The sequence below is a fragment of the Bos mutus genome, chromosome 11 (assembly GCF_027580195.1).
Source record: "Bos mutus isolate GX-2022 chromosome 11, NWIPB_WYAK_1.1, whole genome shotgun sequence".
NCBI lineage: Eukaryota > Metazoa > Chordata > Mammalia > Artiodactyla > Bovidae > Bos > Bos mutus.
The window spans coordinates 69,297,301-69,317,630 of record NC_091627.1 but is presented as its reverse complement, the minus strand read 5'-3'; the positions used below and the strand labels follow the sequence as shown (position 1 = coordinate 69,317,630).

The window sequence follows — 20,330 nt, the reverse complement described above, 5'->3', positions numbered from 1 at the left end:
CTCTTTTACTTTCATCAAGAGGCTTTTTAGTTCCTCTTCACTTTCTGCCATAAGGGTGGTGCCATTTGCATATCTGAGGTTATTGATATTTCTCCCGGTATAGGGATGGTTTGGTCTTTATTCCAACTTCACTGCTTTTCTTTCTAGATATACACGCACGCGGCCCAGTAGCTCAGTCACTGGGGAACTCAGGGCGAGAACTAGAGGTTGTGCTTGATGTGCCTGCCTCTGCTCTGCAGAATCGCAAGCACCTGGGACGTGGTTAGCGGCCTCTATGTGGCCCACTCTGGGCGCATGGAATCCTGGAATTCGCGGTTTGGCACCGCGTGCTCCCTGCCTGAGGCCTCGTGGAGCGGACTACATTTCCCAGAATGCATCGGGAGCGGGGGGGGGACGTGGGCGGTAGAGGGAGGGGGCGGACCCAGCGCTCTGGGGCGTCGCCGTTTCCAAGCGCCGAGATTTCGCCTAGTAACCCGCCAGCCTAGGTTCCCGACAGCGGCGGTGTGGCCCCGCCCCCGGAGCCTAGACTGGAGGAAGAACCTCTCTCCGGTGGCGTCCCAGTGACGAAGCCCGTCCTCGGTGCGGGAGGCGGGGAAAGGGGCGGGGGGCGGGCAAGCAGAGGATTTCGCTTGCCCTGTGAGATCCAGGACGTGCTGGCGCCGCCGTTTCAGAGCAGAGGTTAGAGGCGGGAGAGCTGGGATGCTCCGCAGGCGAGCCTGGATCGGGTGTGGGAGGAGTGCAGGACGCAGCCGCCGCGGCACTGTGCGCAGGCCGGGGTGTCCCCGGGGGCTGGCATCCCTCGGGTGGGCATCGACCAATGCCTGGGACGTGTGTGCGCGTGTGTGGGGGGGCTCGCTGTCCCCAGTGGTTCCGTGGGCGCTCCTCCCCACGCCGGGCTTAGAGACGAGACCCTTGAGCCCACGGGACCCCATAGCTAGCGCAAACGTTTCTGGGGAAAGGTACACGATTTCGGTCACTTGTTAATTATTTATAATTTCTTCTGGACTGAGAGCTTTTGTAGGTTGTGTTTTCCTGCCTCCAGCTACCGTAGTGTCTCAGTTTCCTCCGATTCAGAAAAAAAAAATCTTTATGAAGCTTGCCATTGGAGTTCCTGATTAGTGAGAGCTGCTAAGTTCGTTCTGGTTTTCTCGGCCAAGAGAGGGTTCACGGAGGATATGAATTCTGAATATATACACAACTAATTGGAGAGTCTAAAAGATGATCATTGCATGTTTGCCCTGGCTTAATGGGGAAACTGCAAATGTTCTTTCAAATCATATCAGTAATCACCACCCGGCAGCATTTAGGGCATATTTCGTATCATTAAAAGGATGGATATGGGAGGAAAAAAAAAAAAAAGATGGATCTGGAGACAGAAAAGAGGAATAGTTGACAATTTTTTAAAAACTTGGCTTAGTTTGGGGATCATTTGCTTGGACTGGGTGACTTATGCAAAATATCTGTTTCTTTCTTCCTGGCTCTCGCCTCCTGGATGTAGACTGTCAGTTTTGGATCCGAGGATGGCGATGGCAAAGCTTACCGGAGTTCCTTGTCAAATTAAAGCTGTCACAGAATAAATTCCGCTGCCTGCTGCGAGGCCCCCGCCCCGCGCACTGCAAACTTCAGTGAGCGAACTGAGTAATCAGTGTTTGGATATGCAGATCCTTGATTTAAAAGGCGGGGTGACCCTCCCAAAAACCTCTCCCGGGGGCCGAAGCCCGCAGGTGCAGTGAGGCGCGCGGGAGCGCGCGCGCGGGTGAAGACGCCTAGCCCGGGGGAGAGGAAGCCGGGGCGCCCGGCGGGGTCTGGCGGCCGTGCACCGGCGGCTCGTCTCCGGCGGCGGCGGTGGATGATGGTGGCGGCCGGCGTGCTGGTCTGTGTGAGTGCGTCGCCGCGGAAATCAGCGCCCGGCGCTGCACGCTGAGCCTTTTGCAGGTCCTCCGCAGCCCGAGACTTGGAGAGGACAGACCCGGCGCGCAGGGGCCGCGGACCCGTGCGCGGGGGCCCCGGGGGGCTAGTGGGGTCGTCTAATCATGGCGGATCGGACAGCTCCCAGCTGCCAGCTCCGGCTGGAGTGGGTGTACGGGTACCGGGGTCACCAGTGCCGCAACAACCTGTACTACACCGCCGGCAAAGAGGTGGTCTACTTTGTGGCTGGGGTCGGGGTGGTTTACAACACCCGCGAGCACAGCCAAAAATTCTTCCTGGGACACAACGACGACATTATTAGGTAAGGAGGTGGCCTGGGGCGGTGTGGAGGGGTTGGGTGTGGAGGTTGGAAGGGTGAGAAGAAGGATGACTAACTGGGATTTCGTGGAGTCAGATCTGGGTGCCCTATGGAATAAAGGAGTCTCTCTGGCACCTCAGGGAATTACAGAAGGGCTGCTGATTCTAAGGCTAGGGCAGAAGCAGGGTAAGGGTTGCTTACCTTACCCTTGCTCTGTTGCTCAGCAAGGCTTTTTAAATCACTAAGGAGTTAAGTGTCCTGGTGCTTTTTTAGGTGTTCATTCCTGCTACAAGTGGAAGGATCCTAGGGAGCTATTAAACACTTCTCTTTCCCTCCCTTACTAGGAAAATTTAGGACCAATAACCTGAACTGGGGGTATCATCTTTGGGAGGCTCTTTAGAAGGTTCCTCAGCAAGTAAGAGGATTGAAAAAAAAAAAAAGAAAGGAAATTTTGCTAAAGGTAATTTGGAATCTTCTTTCCACATGCTTGGAAACTAGGAAATTTCTGCAGTGGGTGGGGAGTTTGTTCTCTAATATTTCACTTGGTAGTGACTTAGTGCCGAGAATCATATTTATACACTAAATGGATGCTTCCACACCATCACTGAGGGTACAAAAGACTGGCAGTTTCTGTATAACAAAACCCTACCCTCCAGCCCACAGAATGACCAACATCTAGTAGTGAATGGCTTGGACTGGTGAAGACAAAACCGGATGAATAGCCATTTTAGAAGGTCCTCCTTATTAAATTGTAAAGGGATATATTTTGATTTTTGGTCCTGTCCTCTCATCTTTGGACTAGACGCATCTTTCTCCAGCCCTTGTCAGCTTCTCCTGTGACCATACAAGGTGTGGTCCAGATGCTGTTCACAGGGAATTCCTTTTCAGCCCTTGGCAGTTGGGGAAGGTTTCCACGATATGGGAGCCTCAGCCCACAGGGAAAATGACTTGCTGAGGATGGACTACAGCTGACAGAGACCGTATTTATACCTTCCAGACTTGTGTGTTCACTGATGTAGAACAACCTCCATCACATTTCAGAATATTGCCACTCGTACTCTATGTCTCATTTCATAATGAAATAAATGGTTCAGTGGCATAATGTTGTTGGTCTTAATTTCTCCATGGGAAGGATGCTTTAGAAGACTCGCTTCCCCGAGTACCCCGCTTTGTACTATTGTGATTTTTCTGGAGCCCTTTTCCTCCTCAAGCCCTAAAGTTGAAAGAAAATGTTACAGAAAGTAAAAAACTATATTAATATATTAAAATATAGTGAAATGTATATAAATTAAAAATGTTGACTTTTAAAAGATGAAGATTTTAAGTGCTAGGAGCTCAACTGTTCTTGAGATTTGGTGGAACTGACTTTTAAAACTTTCTTCATGTCACATTTGATAGAAGAGCTTTCTTCTCTCCCTGCTGTGATAATGGTTGTGATTGGGGCGTTCTCACCTAGTTCTGTCCTGGAGATTTTGCTGCTGTAATTCCACGCTGATTATTAAAGTCACAGGTGCAAATGATTAACAGTGACTCATGAAAAGGTTAGATGTTTAAAAATTAAAACCTATTATGTTTTTGCCCTTTCTTAACACAGTGCTTTCCATTACACCATCAAAATAAGATGTAGTCCTTTGGGGAAGGGAGAAAGTGGCAATTAAACAGGAAATTCCCTGCGGTTAAATAATAGTAATGTGACAGTTCACTGAACTACTTTGAGGATTTGAACTCCTAATCTTAATTGTTTTCCTCTAACAGGAAAAAAAAAAAAAATAGATGTCCTGTGAAACTGAAGGTGGGAAAAGGGTGGAGTTGCAGTGAACCACTGTTATGACAGACTGTTGGACTAGTGGGGTTGTTGTGATATCTGACTTAGTTGAAGAAACACTCAGATTTGAAGAAAAGGTGAATGAATTTATTTGTCTAACTGGATTTGCAGGGAGCTTCAATTGTTGAAAACAAAAAAACCTGATGATTTAGTTTCTGTTTATTAAGGCAGTTATATCTTTATGCTGAATAGACATAGTAGCAAGGCTGCCTGTGGAGAAAGGACTAAATTTTCCATGTTATTTGGTTGGGTCTGAGTATGTGTAGGAGAGCAGAGTTCTTTAATATCCATCTATATGTTTGCACATAGGAATAAAATTAAGCCAAATAGATTAAAAAACACAAATCACAGATCATTATATAATTGGGAACTGTAAAATTAGAGAATACAGAATATTTATGTTGTTATTTTGCTTTATCTTATATATGTAAATATCTTCATCCAGTGAAGGTAGTATATAAACCATATTTGTTTTCATCCTTAGTATATGGAACTCTTAAGTGCCATTTCCTTCGTAATTTTATTCCCAGAAACATATTAGATGTTTGAAATTAATACTGTAAAATTTTAGGAATATTAATGTATTAACTATACATATGGAGAAGAAATATGTATTCTTTTATCTTTATGAATTTCAACTCATTTCTGCATAGCTAGTTATACTACTGATTTTCTATTTAAAATATTAATGTTTGTCATTGAATGAGGAGGACTAAAGCTAAGATTTTAGTGCAAAAATGTTTGGGGTGTTTTGGAATCATGACATGAATATTAAAACTTCTAACCCTTGATTCCATCAAACAAGATAAGTAATCATCCACATAGATTTTGCATTTGTTTGAATGATGTATTCATAACGCATACATTTTCTACTGCATTATTTATTGTGCTACTTTGCCTAGAATCCTAACTAGAAAGCAGCCAAACAAATATTGATGCCATACTCCATTTTAGAAAACTGTATCATCTCTGAGATCACGATGAACTTTAATAATAATGTAGGATTTGACAGAGCTCATTAGAGCTCAGCATATGTGTCCTCCTGATTTGAAAGACTATGTGTTTAAGTCAGATTTTAAAAAATGTTGATATGTGAAGCATAATGTGATTTATTGGATGTGGAGGCTTAGTTTTATTCTCTTGAATGATTACCCTTCAATACAGATAACAGATTAGCGGATGATGCCATATTTTAGCTCTGATAGCATTGTGATGGGACAGGAAGATGCTTAAAGCAACAGAAGCACTCAAATCGGGGCTTGAAGGCAAGGACAGTAATCGAGGCAGGAATAATTACTAACTTGGTTTCTGCTGCAGGTAGCAGACCATGACACAGAACTGGAGCAAATGAAAGGAAAGGTCATGCACACATTTACTGTCTGTCTCCTCCCGATCATTTTCATGGTGACTCCAGTGGAGACATTTCTCCCTTATTCTGGGACCCTATTTTGTGTCTGACTCCATTTTCATTTCTCTTCTTTCCTGGCTCTCTGTTGCAAGGGAGGTTTTTCTGCAGTACCACATTTGGGAAAAGGGCACTGACTTTGATTTCACACCCACTTGGGTTTGAATCCACTCTCCTGTTTACTAGAGGCCTCTAGGTGAGTGACTTGACCTCTCAGGCCCTCATTTGTAAGAAGGGAATTAACAACAACTAAATTGCAGAATTTCAATTTCAAACAGGTAACTATTTAAAATAATATATGCAGATAGTTTACTGTGGGGCCTTGCCGTTAGTTGGTGATCAGTAAATGCTCTTAGTAACGATAGCAGTAGTACAGTATTTAATTAAAAACACACACATACACCAGAAACAAAATAGTGATTCTTCAGTGTCCACAGTCTGAAGTCCAAACTCCTGAGTTTTCCTTTCTCTTTGGTGTTAACCTACCTTTATACCTTTATTTTCCATGACTCTGTTCTTTCCTGCCTCATGCTGGAATAGTTTCTCACCTGCTTTGTCCATCTCTTCCCAATCCCTTTCCCCAGTGACATACTGGTTGGGGGCATGTGCTTTGGTCGGACAAATTTGATTTTGAACCTAGATCTGCCACCAGCTGGGTGACTTGGGAAAATTTCTAAATCTCTGTGAGTCTCAACTGTCATCAATAACATATCTTCTCATCAGTGCGTGGAGATTTAAAGTTATCTAACTTTAGCTTAAGGGGATAACATACAAGGTTCCCCACAGTGTTTGGCAAATAGGAAGTGGCCACCACAGGGAGCCTATTTGTATCTCTGTCTTAAGCGCCCCATTCATTTCAATCTCACATCTCCCATGAGCCCTTTTACCACCCTTAGATGAAGAAGTGCCTTGCACTCCTAAAGTTTTGCATCTTTTGTGACTAATGCTGCTCACTTGATATGTATCATTTAGTGCCATTCCTTCACTCTGAATATTTTCATTTGTAAATGTATATAAGATTCTTGAGGCTGAGAATGAATTTAATAAGCAGAACCAATATTTCCTGAGTGTAGACCCAGTGCTATCCTGTTGGTACTGTGGTTAGCCTCAGTTTATTGATGAGAAAACCAAGGCACAGAGAGGTTAAAGACGTTGCCCATGGTCACTCTTTAGCAGACTGTAGAATGGGAATTGGAACCCAAGTCAGTCTGATTCCAAAGCCCAGAGCTATCACTTCACTGCTTTACACACTCTTTAATTTTTCTTAGTCACTGTGGTCTCTACCATTGTGCCTTGTTTCTAACCAGAACTTGGTCAGTTCATGACTCCTTGTAACTCTATTTTCCAGTTTTGTGCTTTACACAAGGCTATTTGAAGTAGATCACTAGAACTCTGTCTAGAAATGGAACCATGTTCAGGTTCATCTTAGAACATCACCAGATTTGAAGCAATGACCTGAAACAGTGAACTATTGGAGATGTTAAAAAAAAAATTTTTTTTTTTTAAATCTCAATTGTGACATGGCTAAAATTATCTGGTACTGCAAGTACACACAATTGTACTTGTTGAATTTGAAGAGAGAGGTGTAACAGCCATGGTTGGGCTTGGGGTGTTGGGTAAACAGATTCACATGAAGGCCTGGAGATCTGATTTCATATACTTCAGTCCCTTGACCAGTTTGAATAAGGGGAACTTAGGGGTAACTATAAAGAATCAAACCTGTATTGAGTTGAGTGCCTGCTCTGTACCAGACACTGCACACACACACACACACACACACACACACACAGAAATCCCTTCACCCACAACTCTGAGAGCCTTTATTTTACAGGTTACAGCTCAGAGAGGGAGAGATTTAAGCAAAGTCACTCATCCTCTATTCATCGGATCTCACTTGCTTGTTCATTGGCATGATCGTGTAATGAAAGGGCTCAGTTGGTAAAGAATCTGCCTGCAGTGCAGGAGACCCAGGTTTGATTCCTGGGTTGGGAAGATCCCCTGGAGAAGGAAATGGCAACCCACTCCAGTATACTTGCCTGGAGAATCCCATGGATAGAAGAGCCTGGCTGGCTACAGTCCATGGGGTCGCAAGAGTTGGACACGACTTAGTGACTAAACTACCTATGGTCTGTTCATAAATGATTTTACTGTTATTCTTGTTAATAAGCTATTAGTCTGGTGGTTTTTATTAAGATTTATTTATTCTCTAAACTGGGTAGATTTTACTTTTTCATTTATTTTTTAATCAAAAACTAGTATCTAGAATATACCAGGTGCAGCATTGAGCATGACCAAGTTCTTGCCCCCATTCTGATGGAGGAGGCCAACAATGAATGAACAAGACAGCAAGGTGAATACAGATTGTGCTAAGTACTAAGGAGGGAATGACCATAGAGGGGAACTAGGTCAAGTAGGGTGCGGAAGCTACTTTAAATAAGGTGTCCAGAGCAGTGCCCTAAGGAGATGGTGTTTAAGCTGAAATCTGAAGGATGAGAAGGGGCAGGTAAGTGAAGATGTGATGGAGAAGAGAGGTTACGTGCAAAGGTACCAGGATGGGAAAGAACCTGGTATGGCCAGAATTCTGGTCTAGATATCCAGAGAAAGACCAAGGTCATAGTAATTCTCATCCAGGTCATTAATGCCTCATGGGTTTTGCCACCATATGTCCTAGATTTCCCAGGACACTCACAAATATTCCATTCAGTTACTGTTATGAGTAGAGTTGCTCATATCATATCATAGATCCCTTTTAATTCAGAATATATGACCATGGTTTTATTTTTAAAATATGGCTACTATATAATGGGTCACAGCTTGAAAAACATGACCCTGGAGTATGCTCTCTTATAAAGAATTATATAGGCCCTACCGCCAGCGGGCCACAAGAATGTAGATTATACTGTGGGAAGTGAAAACCTATTCCATGGCAGCATCTTTAGGCAGGGCTGTCCTAGAGGCTCTCCTACCTGCAAGGAAGTGGTTCTGGACACCTTTGTGATGTAGGTGATGTATTTGCCACCAAACAAGAAAAAGGAAGCTGCTGGGAGGGTTTACCTTGCTGGCTTTGCTTCTGGGACTGACTACTTCCCCAGGAGGCAGAGCCATACGGAAAGCATCCTTTAGCCAGCAGACGACACATCTTCAAGCCGTCAGCCTCCTCTTGTAGGTTTAACTTGATTTGTCATATGTGGATTGGTCTTAAATGTAATTAAAGTGCTTGACAGCAAACAGCTCTTTGCAAATATCATTGTGCATAGGAGTCACCCAGGCACATGTAGCTGAGTAAGCCTGGTGTGAGGCCTGACATCCTGCATTTCTAACCAGCTCCCATCAGTTGATGTTGATGCCGCTAGTCTATTATGCAGCAAGATGTTGGGGACCTCATTCATATGTTTCAGAGCTCAATAGATCAGTGTTTGTTTTTTTTTTTTTCTAACCTAAAAGATATTGCTAGCTTGTGAAATAGATTTTTAAATATATATATATACGACTCATTTATTAAATTCTTAAATTAACAGAATCAATTTTTTCATTAATTTGTCACCTAGTCTAGTGTTCTTTCTTCTCAGAAAGAACCAAGCAAGGATTGGTTGGAACAAGTTAGGAGACGGCTAATGTGTCCCTGTGGGCAGTGGAAGAGTGTGTCCACAGCCTTTGTGTAGACATGTTTTCGTCTCTTGAGTATATTTCACCTAGGAGTGGAGTTGCTATATCATATGGTAACTCTAAGTTTAACTTCCTGAAGTACTGCCAAATTGTTTTCCAGACAATCCCATCAGCAGCATATGAGATTTTCAGTGACACCATATCCTTGCCAGCACTTGTTGCTGTGTTTTTGATTATAGCCACCCTGTGGGTGAGAAGTGGTATCTTGTTGTGCTTTTAATTTGCATTCCCTAAGAACTGATTATACTGATTACCTTTTCAGTAAATTTTTGACCATTTGTATACTTCTTTGCAGGAAATGTCTACTCAGATCCTTTGCCCATTTTAATTGGCTTGTTTGTTTTTTATTGTTGTAAGAGTTCTTTATATATTCTGAATGTAAGCCCCTCATCTAATATATTATTTTCAAGTATTTTCTCCCATTCAGTAAGTTGTCTTTTCACTTTTTTGATGATGTCCTTTGAAACACAAAAGTTTAAATTTTGATGACGTCCAATTTATTTTTGATGATGTCTAATTTATCCAACTTATCTTTTTCTTTTGTCACTTATACTTTTAGTGTTGTATCTAAGAAACTATCACCTAATCCAAGGTCATGAAGATTTATTTCTGTTTTCTTCTTAAGAGTTTTATAGTTATAGCTTTGACATTTAGAAAGATAATCCATTTTGAGTTAAATTTTATACGTGGTGTGAGATGGAGGGTCCAACTTCTTTCTTTTGCATGCAGATATCCGGTGGTCCCAACACCATTTGTTGAGAAGACTTTTCTTTTTGGATGCCTATAGCCTCTGACCTTCCCTACCAGGCAGCCCATTCCTCTCATACGGAAGATACTGAACATTTGGGGACCCAGAAACAAGCAATCGTTAAAAAATTTAACCTAGAAATGACAGAAATTTGAGGCTTTGGTTACCATTCTGCATTTGTAGAGATGCTGTTATATCCTATGAAAGATATGTCGCTTTTTATATATTTAAACAGTATAACTGTTTATACATTGAGGAATCGGTGCAGTTTTTAGCAACTGCTGGTTTAAGGACCAGCAGCAATCTATACATTGACTTTTTACTTCCAGAGATCCTGAGTTTTGAAAATGAAGTTTTAGTCTTCAGTCTTGCTGTTGGAGACAGACTTACTGAGACCTACCTACTGAGGCAGCTGAGTGGGTGGAGTTTGTCTGGAAAGCAAAGGGAGTGGTCAGATCTCTTGACCTTGACCTCTTTACCAGTTCACCCCTTTCTTCTCTCAATGGGAGGCAGACACCTGGATGGCCTCAGCCTAGGAGTTGAAGGATTCTAGGATTGCCCACTAATTCTCTGTCGTTCCCCTTCCCATCAGCGTGAAGGAGGGGAGTGGCAGGCCAGCTCTGCCTCCCTGAGAGGAAAGATGCTTTCTTTGGATGGTAGTACATATATAGGCTGGTTAGAGAATTGTTCTGAGGTTACTGAGAATTCTTGTTTAGTTTACATATTGTTTAATAATGTCACTACAACATTTTTCTGTGTTCAGTATGAGTTGATTTTATGGGTATGAGTAAAACAAGATCCACCAGTGATGAGATGCCTTCTAAGTAAGAGATCATCAGTTGCAAGAGACTGAAATTTTCTCAAAAGAAGAGTTAAGGAGGGGATCACAAGGTGAGAAGAGCATCTTTTGATACTCAGTTATAGAGTATATTGCTGGCTTCTCATACACTGCACAGTTATCAGGCAGCTAGTCTTTTCCTGTTTCTTTCTCTTGCAAGCATGCATCACAGGGAATCACATCTCTGCTTCTCTCTGGATAAAATATGCTTTGATTTTCTCTGACTGCAGACTGGCTCCTTAACTCAGTGATCCGTTTTACACATGGCCATACCCCAAAAAGCCATCTTAACCTCACTGTACTAGATTATGCAGCTTGGCCCTATGAAACCAATTGATTAGGTCTTGTGAGCCTGAATTCCAGATTTCCAGAAAAGAGAATCTGATTGGCCACACCGGGTCAGCAGGGTCAGGATGTCCACCAGTTCAATCAGCTGTAGCCTGGAAGGCGGGCCTAGGTTTCACAGGGCTGTCCTTTTAAGGAAGATTGTCTAATAAGAGAGGCATAGACTGAGAAAGAATGAATGGCAACTCCACTGTAGGAGGTGGATTAGAAGAGGAGGTAGCAAGAAGAAGTCAGGAAAATGATATTAAGTTTTAAAAACAAAATTGTGGTGACTCTGAACATATCATGGAATTTTTAGTTCTTATAACAGGCCATGGAGGATGTCCCTAGGAAATACTGGCCATTGGCTGATGACCAGTCTTGGAGGGCTATGTGTACATCAAGCATCTGTCTACTGGGGTGCCAGTGCCCCTGCTAAGAGTGTTCACTCTCCTGCTGGGGTCCAGTGGTAGGGCTGGATGCGGAGGGGAGCATGTAGGAATAAGGGCCCATGCTAGCAGGTACCAGAAAGATGGCTTGACGGCACACACAGGAGGCTTCCTGAAGCTAGTTCAGGCTCCTCAGCGGAGGCAGGTGAGGCTTAGGACAGCAGCTGTTTGCCTGCTGGTGAAGAACTACTCCCATGCTTTACCTCGCACAGATACTGGTGCATCCCTGCTGATCACCAGCCTTGGTGATGAGTGAACCCTGAATGATTTACTGAGCTTGGCCATCTAACAGACATTGAAAAAGAATCTTCCTCAAGCCAGACTTAAAATCTACCTAAGGTTCCCCATTACCAGCAGGATAAGTATCAAGCTTACCCATGCTCATTCAGAGTAGTCTCCTAAGACTATTATGATTGGTTCCTTGGTCTTCCTCCAGCTTGATGTCTCTCCCTCTCCTAACATCCTCAGACCACATCAAACTCCTTGCAGCTACCTGGACCCAGTACCTTATTTTGTGTATCCTCAACCTAGCACATGCCATTGACTCCCCTCGCTTGTCCACACATACGCTCTTTTTCTTCTTTCAATCTCAGTGTAGTATCATCGCCCCCTGAAGCCGCACCTTGACAGCCGGACTCTTTAGGCCGTTCCTTCTCTGTGCATCCAGGCCACCATGCAAGGACCTCCCCGCTGGACTCATTGCACTCACGGTTTTGCGTTTGTTGACTTACCCCTCTCCCCACCTGATACAAGTTCCATGTGTCCCCTGCCGAGCACCTGTTGTGGACACAGTAAGTGCTTCATATATTGTTAGTTGTTGTTAGTTCTTCATATCTCAAATTATTTAGAAGGAGAAAGGTATGACAAGGGGGTGAGATGTCTATAGAACTCGTTCTGTACATACTTTCTGAAAATACTAATATATTCTCATTTGGCGCTTAGAAGCAGGATTCAGAATCTTCATGACCTGAAGCTAATCATGAAGAAATGTGAATATGAATTGAAGGACAGTCTACAACTGGCCTGTACTTTGCAAAAAAAAAAAAAAAAAACAAACCCCAAGACTTATTCTCATAAAAGACACAGGGAAGTAAGGGACTGTTCCAGTTTAAAGGAGACTAAAAGGATAGAAGTAAATGCAATATGTGATCCTAGATTGGGGTGGTTAGTTGTTCAGTTGCTAAGTTGTTTCTGACTCTTTGCAACCCCATGGACTGTAGAACGCCAGTCTTCCCTGCCCTTCACCACCTCCCTGAATTTGCTCAAACTCATGTCCATCTAGTCAGTGGTGCCATCCAACCATCTCATCCTCTGTTGCCCCCTTCTCCTCCTGCCCTCAATCTTTCCCAGCATCAGGGTCTTTTCCAGTGAGTTGGCTCTTCACATCAGGTGGCCAAAGTAGTGGAGCTTCAATCTCAGCATCGGTCCTTCCAGTGAATATTCAGGGTTGGTTGGGGTGGTTAGGGATTGGTATAAGTGACAGTATTGGGACAATGGGTTAAGTTTGAACATGGAAGTATATGTTAGGAAATAGCACTGTGTTTACATTAAAATTCTGAATTTGTAGCAGTGCAGTTACGTAAGGGAAGGTTCTTGTCTTAGGAGAAATGTGCTAGGATATTTAGGAGTGAAGTGTTATGGAGCTGCAGACAACAGTAATAAGGTGTCTGTGTGTGCGCATGTGTTTGTGTTTCTCGTGGCATCTGTTCTCTCCTCTTAACCACTGCTTCCTTCCTGCTTCCATCCTTGCCTCTCCCATTTTATTCTCACCACAGAAGCCAGTTGATCTGGCTGCAGCATAAGTCAAGTCATGTTAATTCTTGCTCAGAACTCTCAGAGCAAGCGTAGAAGTCCTTGTAATGGCCTCTAAGCCTCTTTGGAGATGTGGCCTTCTGTTACCTCTATGATCTAGTCTATTTTCTCACCATCCCTTGCTCCACTTCAGCCACACTGGCCTCCCGGTTGGAATGCCCAGGTACCCTACTGCCCCAGGGCCTTTGCACTTTCCCTCTGTCTATCTCCTCCTTCTTCTAGACGTCACATGACTTCACTAGCCTCCACTGGGTCCTTGCTCAAGGTCATCTTCTCAGTGAGGCCTTCCCCGACTACCCTATTTAAAATGTAGACTCCTCCCCAACACACTCCTCATTATTCATCCCTGTTTCATGTTTCCCCTTAGTTCTTTTTTGTTTTGAACCTTGTTGACTCTTTTCACTAGAATATGAGCTCTAAGTGGGCAGAGTTTTTTGTTTGCTGCCCTGCCTACAGTGCCCAAAATGATGCCTGGTATGTAGAAGACACTTAATAAGTATTTATTGAATGAATAAATGAATGACTAGTATATGTTCACTTTTGTTTGTTTTGAGATCACCTCCTTGGAATTTCTGCTTAGAACAGGATTTTTTGAATGGGTTGCCTTTGACAAACTGTGAAGTTAATGGATCCCATCTCAGAATAGTAAGTTTCTTTGTTCTCATTTCTTTGTCCTTTTACCAAAGTATAATCTAGATACAGAAAAGTGTACATATCATAGTGTACAGCTGGATCAATTCTCACGACCCCAGTGCACCTGTAACCCTCACTTACATCAAGAAATAGAACCTTACCAGCACTGCAGAGACCCCTGAGCACCTCTTTTCAGTCAAAGTACCCCCCCTGCAAAGGTAACCTCTATCCTAACTTTTAACAATGTAGATTCGTGTTGCCTGGTGTTGCACCTTTAAAAGGAATGCTACAGTATGCATTTTTTTGTGTGTCTGGCTACTTTCAATCAACATTATAAGATTTGTCTCAGCTTCTACATGTTTACTATCAGTTTCATATTATCCATTGTGTAGAAATATAGTTTATCCATTCTACTGTAGGTGGGCATTTGGGTGACTTCTGGTTTCTTTTGACTACTATTAACATTCTAGTACAAGTGAACATACATATCCATTTCCACATGGGAGTGGTATTTCTGGGGCATGAGGTGCACACATGATCAGTTTTTCTAAGTGGATAAATCAATTTATACTCCGACTATCATGGGATTTCCTAATGCATAAAATAAAGTACACAAATGCATAAAATAAAATACATAAATAGGATTGGAAAGAAAATTAATTATTTTGAAATACAATTGGAATAATATAGTTGGAAAAATATTGTAATATGTCATGATATATGTGCTTCTTTATTAACTTTATTAACTCATGCAGTTGAAAGTTCTAGCAGTTTTAATAATTATTGTAAATTCAAAGTAGTAAGGGTATACATGATGTTTGAAAAATCTGTAACAACTGTAATATTATATGAAAATATCTGTGATTTTATTGATCTCAAGGTCACAGGTACTACTATAGTTTGTTGCCTACATTTTGAATGATAGGAAATACTAAAGCCTGTTCCAAGTTAGTGAAAAATAAAGACTTTTAGTAATTTTTAGTCCATCTAAACACATAAACCTTCTGAATTCTATTAAGGAATACATAGACTCTAAGTTAATAGTCTCTTGTTTAGAGGAACAAAAATGATTTACAACAAATATTTCTTAAGTGTCTACTATGTGTCATGTGGGCTTCCCTGGTGGCTCAGTTGTAAAGAATCCACCTGCCAATGTAGGAGATGGAAATGGCAAGAAGGAAGGAAATGGCAACCCACTCCAGTATTCTTGCCTGGGAAATTCCATGGACAGAGGAGCCTGATGGGCTATAGTCTATGGGTTGCAATAGAGTTGGACACAACTTAGCGACTAAACAACAACAGCAAATTTCTCATGTACTGTTCCAGACACTGGGGACCCATCAGTGAGCAATATGCATCTCTTCTCAAGGAACTTATAATCATGAAGGCAATATTCATAAATAAGTTAGCAGCTGGGTCTGTGTGTTCAGATCTATGATAGTTAGCTCACGGCATGTACCTAACCCATACGTGGGAGTGGATGGTGGTCAGAGAAGGTTTTCTGGAGAAAGGAGCATCATTAGATTTAGGCTCTGTTTTGATTACTCTGGCTACGGTGTGAATGATAAATTGTTGGAGAGAAAGTCTAGAGGCACTTAAAGTAATCCAGATATGAGGTCATTATGATAGTATGCAAGGAAAGCAATGAGTATGTTCTGGAGACTCTGGATTCCTGCTGACTGATTGGATATAGGTGATAGAGGAGAAGGAAGGTGTAAGGTTAACAATCAACTGGTTGGGTGGTGGTTATCATTCATTGAAGCAGAATGAGGAGCGTTCAGGGCCAGGAAATGATGAATTCAGCTTTGAACACATATAGATTGAAGTGTTTGTGGAACATCCAAGAGGTGATTTTACATTTATGTGGGTCTCTCGCTCAGGACAGGCTACAGTCCATGGGATTGCAAGGAGTCAGACACGACTCAGGGTGACACTTCCACTTTCCTGCTCAGCAGAGAGCCTCATGAGTTTCAGGGAGCATGTGGGAGTGGATTTGATAACCCAGAGAGCATGTGGAGGAAGAAGAGGCCAGGCTTAGGATTTGGGGGAAGGTCAGCTTTCAGGTGACCAGTAAATAAAGATGCATGTGAATGATGCGAATAGTCACAGGGACAGGAGGAGAGCGGAGTGCCTGGAGGCCAAGAGCAGAGACGGTGTCAAGGAGACCCTCAATAGTATGACTGGAGTACAACACGGTAAGTCTAGGAAAGGGCCCTGTGGATTCAGCAATGAGAAGATAGTTGATGAGTTACTTTTACTACAGAAACCCTGGGAATGATTATTTTCCTCTGGGTTGTACTTTCATCTGGGTTTTAAACATTCTGTTATAGCAGTTAGAATTCCAAGGGCCATTTCCTTTTAGCTTTACTTTTCTCCTTGCATCTCTTTTATACGTTTCACTCATGCTCCAGTGACTTTTATGCTGCACTGGTAGTAAGTAAGCAGTCATTTCGGCTTAATGACTTACCTCTAACAAACTCTAGTTCTTTTTTAAAAAAAAAAACTAAAACAAAACAACGAGAGATATCATTATAGACATTGCTTCTTGGTGGAAAGCCTTTCCAGGTCTATTATTTTGCATAGTAGATATGAGTGCACTCACTTTGGCCAGGCCATGTTTATCTATGTGGGAACCTGGCCTGCTGACAGTGAATTCATGTCATCCTTCTTGCCTTGGATAGTACTCAAGTTTAAGTCCATATGATAAAATATGATGGAAGAGATATAAATTCTATAATGTTTCATAATTATTTTCTGTCCAGAATGTCACTTGGATTTTTATATAAATTATAGGAGATAAGTGGGAAGGTATTCAGTGAAATAAGCCTGTGTTCAGCGCTGCCTGTGTAAATGGCAGTGTTAACAGGTCACAGCAATAATAGTTCTCCAGGCAGGAGTGCCTGTTACTCCCTCCCCTTTCATCTCCATTATCCATCAGCCCCAAGTCCAATTGGTCACATCGTCTCTGTCTTGCTGCTTCCGCCCTAGTTCACACCCCTGCTACTTCACACCTGGTTCAAGCTATGTCAGGACAGTTTTGATAGCTTCTTAACTAGTCTTCCTGCCTTTACCATCACTCCTCTAGACAATCCTCTGTTTGAAAATCTGCCTAAACTTAAAAATAATGCAGATTTATGAGCCTGTTCCTTAAGATTCTGCTTCGGTAGGCCCAGCTGTGAGTCCCCAAAGTCTATATTTTAAAGAAATTTTCCACTGAAATATAGATATGAGTGTGTGTGTGTATATATATATATAATGCACACACACCCTCATTTTCCTTGCTCTGTCCATTGAGAGGACTGAATAACAATGAGCAGCAGGCGCACACCTAGCTCCCAGAACTTGTCTCTAAATACCATTTGCCACAGCAAAGAATTAGAACTCCTTATAAACAGAGCTGCTTCTAGGCCTGGGGCAGGGAAAATGCAAGATGTGTCTGAAACAGAAAGTATAGCAGTGCTCAAAAAATAAGGGAAGTTGTTAAAATGACATAAGAGCCAGCTTGAAGGGACCACCACAGGTCACACCTGGGATAATTTGAGCATAATTACAATCCATTGAATAAAATTAAAACCCCCTGTATCTATAGTGATATAAAAAAGTAATGGGAAGAGAAGGCTCTGCATTGAGTAGAACATAAACTATTAAATGCAGATGGAACGATGGAGTTAGAAAATCAACAGATGATGTAACTAGCAATGCAAGTTGAAGAACATGATACTTACATAGTACTTTGCCTCGAGATACTTATTACAGTGGACAAGCAGTGACTACTATGGACAAACCTGGCAGACACCCCTTAACCAAGTGAGCAAGCATTCACAATAGTGGAACAAACCAAGTCATTAGAAACAAAAAGCTTCCCCAAGGGGTTCTGGATTCCAGAATTGCTGCAGTAGGCTAGCATTGGAATTAACCTTTGAAACTACAGATTTGATCTGTCTCTGCCTTGCTTCAAAACTCCTGCCAGCTCTACTACTTTTGGAAAGGGCTTCAGACGCTCAGGCCTGGCCCCTTCCTACCTTCCTTGCATCCTCTCCTAGCACAACTCTGTTCCCCACTTCCCTTACTGTTTCTCTCACCACACCATACCCTTTGCAGTGACCCAAACGGTTTCATTTCTCTGTGACTGCACACGATCCTGCTGCTTAGACTGCCTTCCCTGTCTGTCAGGTAGGTTCATGCTGTCCAAGAGGCAGCTCCAGCACACCGTCTTGTGAAGCCCTTCTTGATTCCTTGAGGAAGAACTAGGGTCTCTTTCTTCAGGACACCTGCAGCATTTTCTCCATCTCTCTCGCATAGCACTTCTCACGTTATGCTGTGATTTTCTGTTTGTGTATTTCTTTACCCCACCCACCCAGCAGACTAGAGGCACTTTATGTGGTGCAAAGAACTAGGACTCCAGAGCCAGCAGACCTACATTTGAATCTGATTCTTCCACTTCTTAGTTTTTATCTAGCCACACCCAGCGTCTTCCTCTAGATCTATTGATGGGTTATTAGGAGAATCCAGTTAAATAAAGCATGTAAGGAGCTTTACAAAATGAGTTTAAAAGAAATAAAGGGGAAAACCCAAAGAAACTGACCTCACTAGGCCCTGAGTAAGTTTTTAAAAATATATATTGATATATACAAATATTTCACATGTATACATTTTCCCCTGTAATCCTAAAGAATTTCAAAGGTGTAGTTCCATAGGTGGTACTTGACACACCCCATATTTGAACCCATCTGACTCCAAAGTCATGCTCTTTCTGTTATGTGGGACTATAAACCAGAAGGGAGAGACAGACAGAGTCATAATCACAATTACAGAGTCACAATTAAATGTTAAGCCAGAGTCACAGACTCCAACCCCTTCATGGAAGTTGTAGTCTCTAAGCCATTCATTGGGGTGAGGGGCGGGCGTGGCGGTCAGAGAAGATAGTTGAATGGAGACCCAGATTAGATGGCCTCTTATATGAGTGGTTGCCAGAAGAGGTGAGAGTCTTCTCACAGATATTGATTGAATGTCCGCCAGAGACCATCATGGTCATCATATGTGTGAGATTTAAGGACAGCATGAGGAGTGAGAAGGATGAGAGCTTAAAACAGAAGCCTGGGATACATCCTTACCTTTACATTCTGGAGCACAAAGCGGGCAAGGGGCAGAGCTACAGAAAGAGCTGCAGAACTGCAGGGCCGCGAAAGAGAAGGGGGCATCAGATGCCTGTCTTTCTGTGTTCCGGGTGGTGAGGGCTGCTAGAGGGGCTCCACCGTGGAACCCAGCAAAGCGAGGGGCCTGGATTGGGACTCACACAGGCCCCGGGAAGAGCACTTTCATTCCGGTCATGTGGGGGCAGAATTCAGATTGCTGAAACAATGAGTAAGAATCAAATATGGGGGCAACAGGAAAGTGTAGTCTAATTAGGGCTATATTCCCACGGACTTGGGCAAATGCTTCCTGAGATCTGGAAGACTTAAGAGTCATCTTGCTCGTAGGCACCTATTCTGGGAGATTAAGCATCCCCAGGGTGCCATCTGTTTCAGTGGGGAATATTGAACAAAAATGCCAGCTGACCACCAGCTGTGTCTCTTCCTCCCCAAAGCATCCTTAACCAAGAGGCGTATCTGATATCATGGAGCCACAAATCAGAGGTTGAAAATCTACCTACTGTTTCCCTGGGGACAGGCTCGTGATTTTATCTGGTTTCATAGTGATTTTATCTCATTTCATTATTTCTTTTCAAGACTTATATAGCACACTCTTTAAATGGTTTAGCAAAACAAAGGAAGACAGGTTTGTTTGGTGTTTTTTTGGTTTGTTTATTAATCCTTATGCTCTGCCAGACAGCAGAAATTATAGAGTCAAATTTCACATAATTCAGAGTTTTGGAGTTTTCTTTTAGCTAGAGCAGATTTTCTCTTTAAATGATGATATTTTTGTTATTTTATATTAATAGATGGAAAATGATTATCTGTTTTATAGGTATATTTAATTCCATATGTGACCTAGTTTCCTCTAAATCTCTCTCAAATCTCAGAAGCTAATTCGGCAGCTTGGTTTTTTTCCTTCTGGGTGCCACAAAAATGTGGAAACCATATTTCCAGAAATAAATCAATGAAAGTATTGAGCAGTAGCATGCCATGTGTAATCACGCAGAGGTGCCATATCAAGGAGCCAGTCCCACTGGGACAGAAAACATCCCTGCAGTCGTTACCGGTTGTCAGTTGCTGGAGGTCTGAGTTACTTGTCTCCTGGCCTGTATGCACTTCAGAGACACTGAGGTGTGGGCACTGTGTATATTCCACAGCTTATGCTCATTCAGAGTGAACACACGTCCTTGACCTTTTCCCTGAAGCATTCTTAGGAATTTTAACTACTATAGGGTTTTAAAAAGTGATTAAAAAAAAAAAAATCAAGG

At 42.6% G+C, this 20,330-nt stretch overlaps 1 protein-coding gene across 1 annotated transcript in view; it reads left to right on the top strand.

Annotated features, from left to right (window-relative positions):
• The first annotated feature begins 598 nt into the window (after positions 1 to 598).
• The window catches only part of EML6 (EMAP like 6), a 286,960-nt gene continuing 267,228 nt past the window's right edge, over positions 599 to 20,330 (top strand). The window contains 2 exon segments of the mRNA XM_070379563.1: positions 599 to 678; positions 1,499 to 2,230. Coding sequence (XP_070235664.1) covers positions 2,034 to 2,230 — 197 coding nt within the window. The 5' untranslated portion in view covers positions 599 to 678; positions 1,499 to 2,033.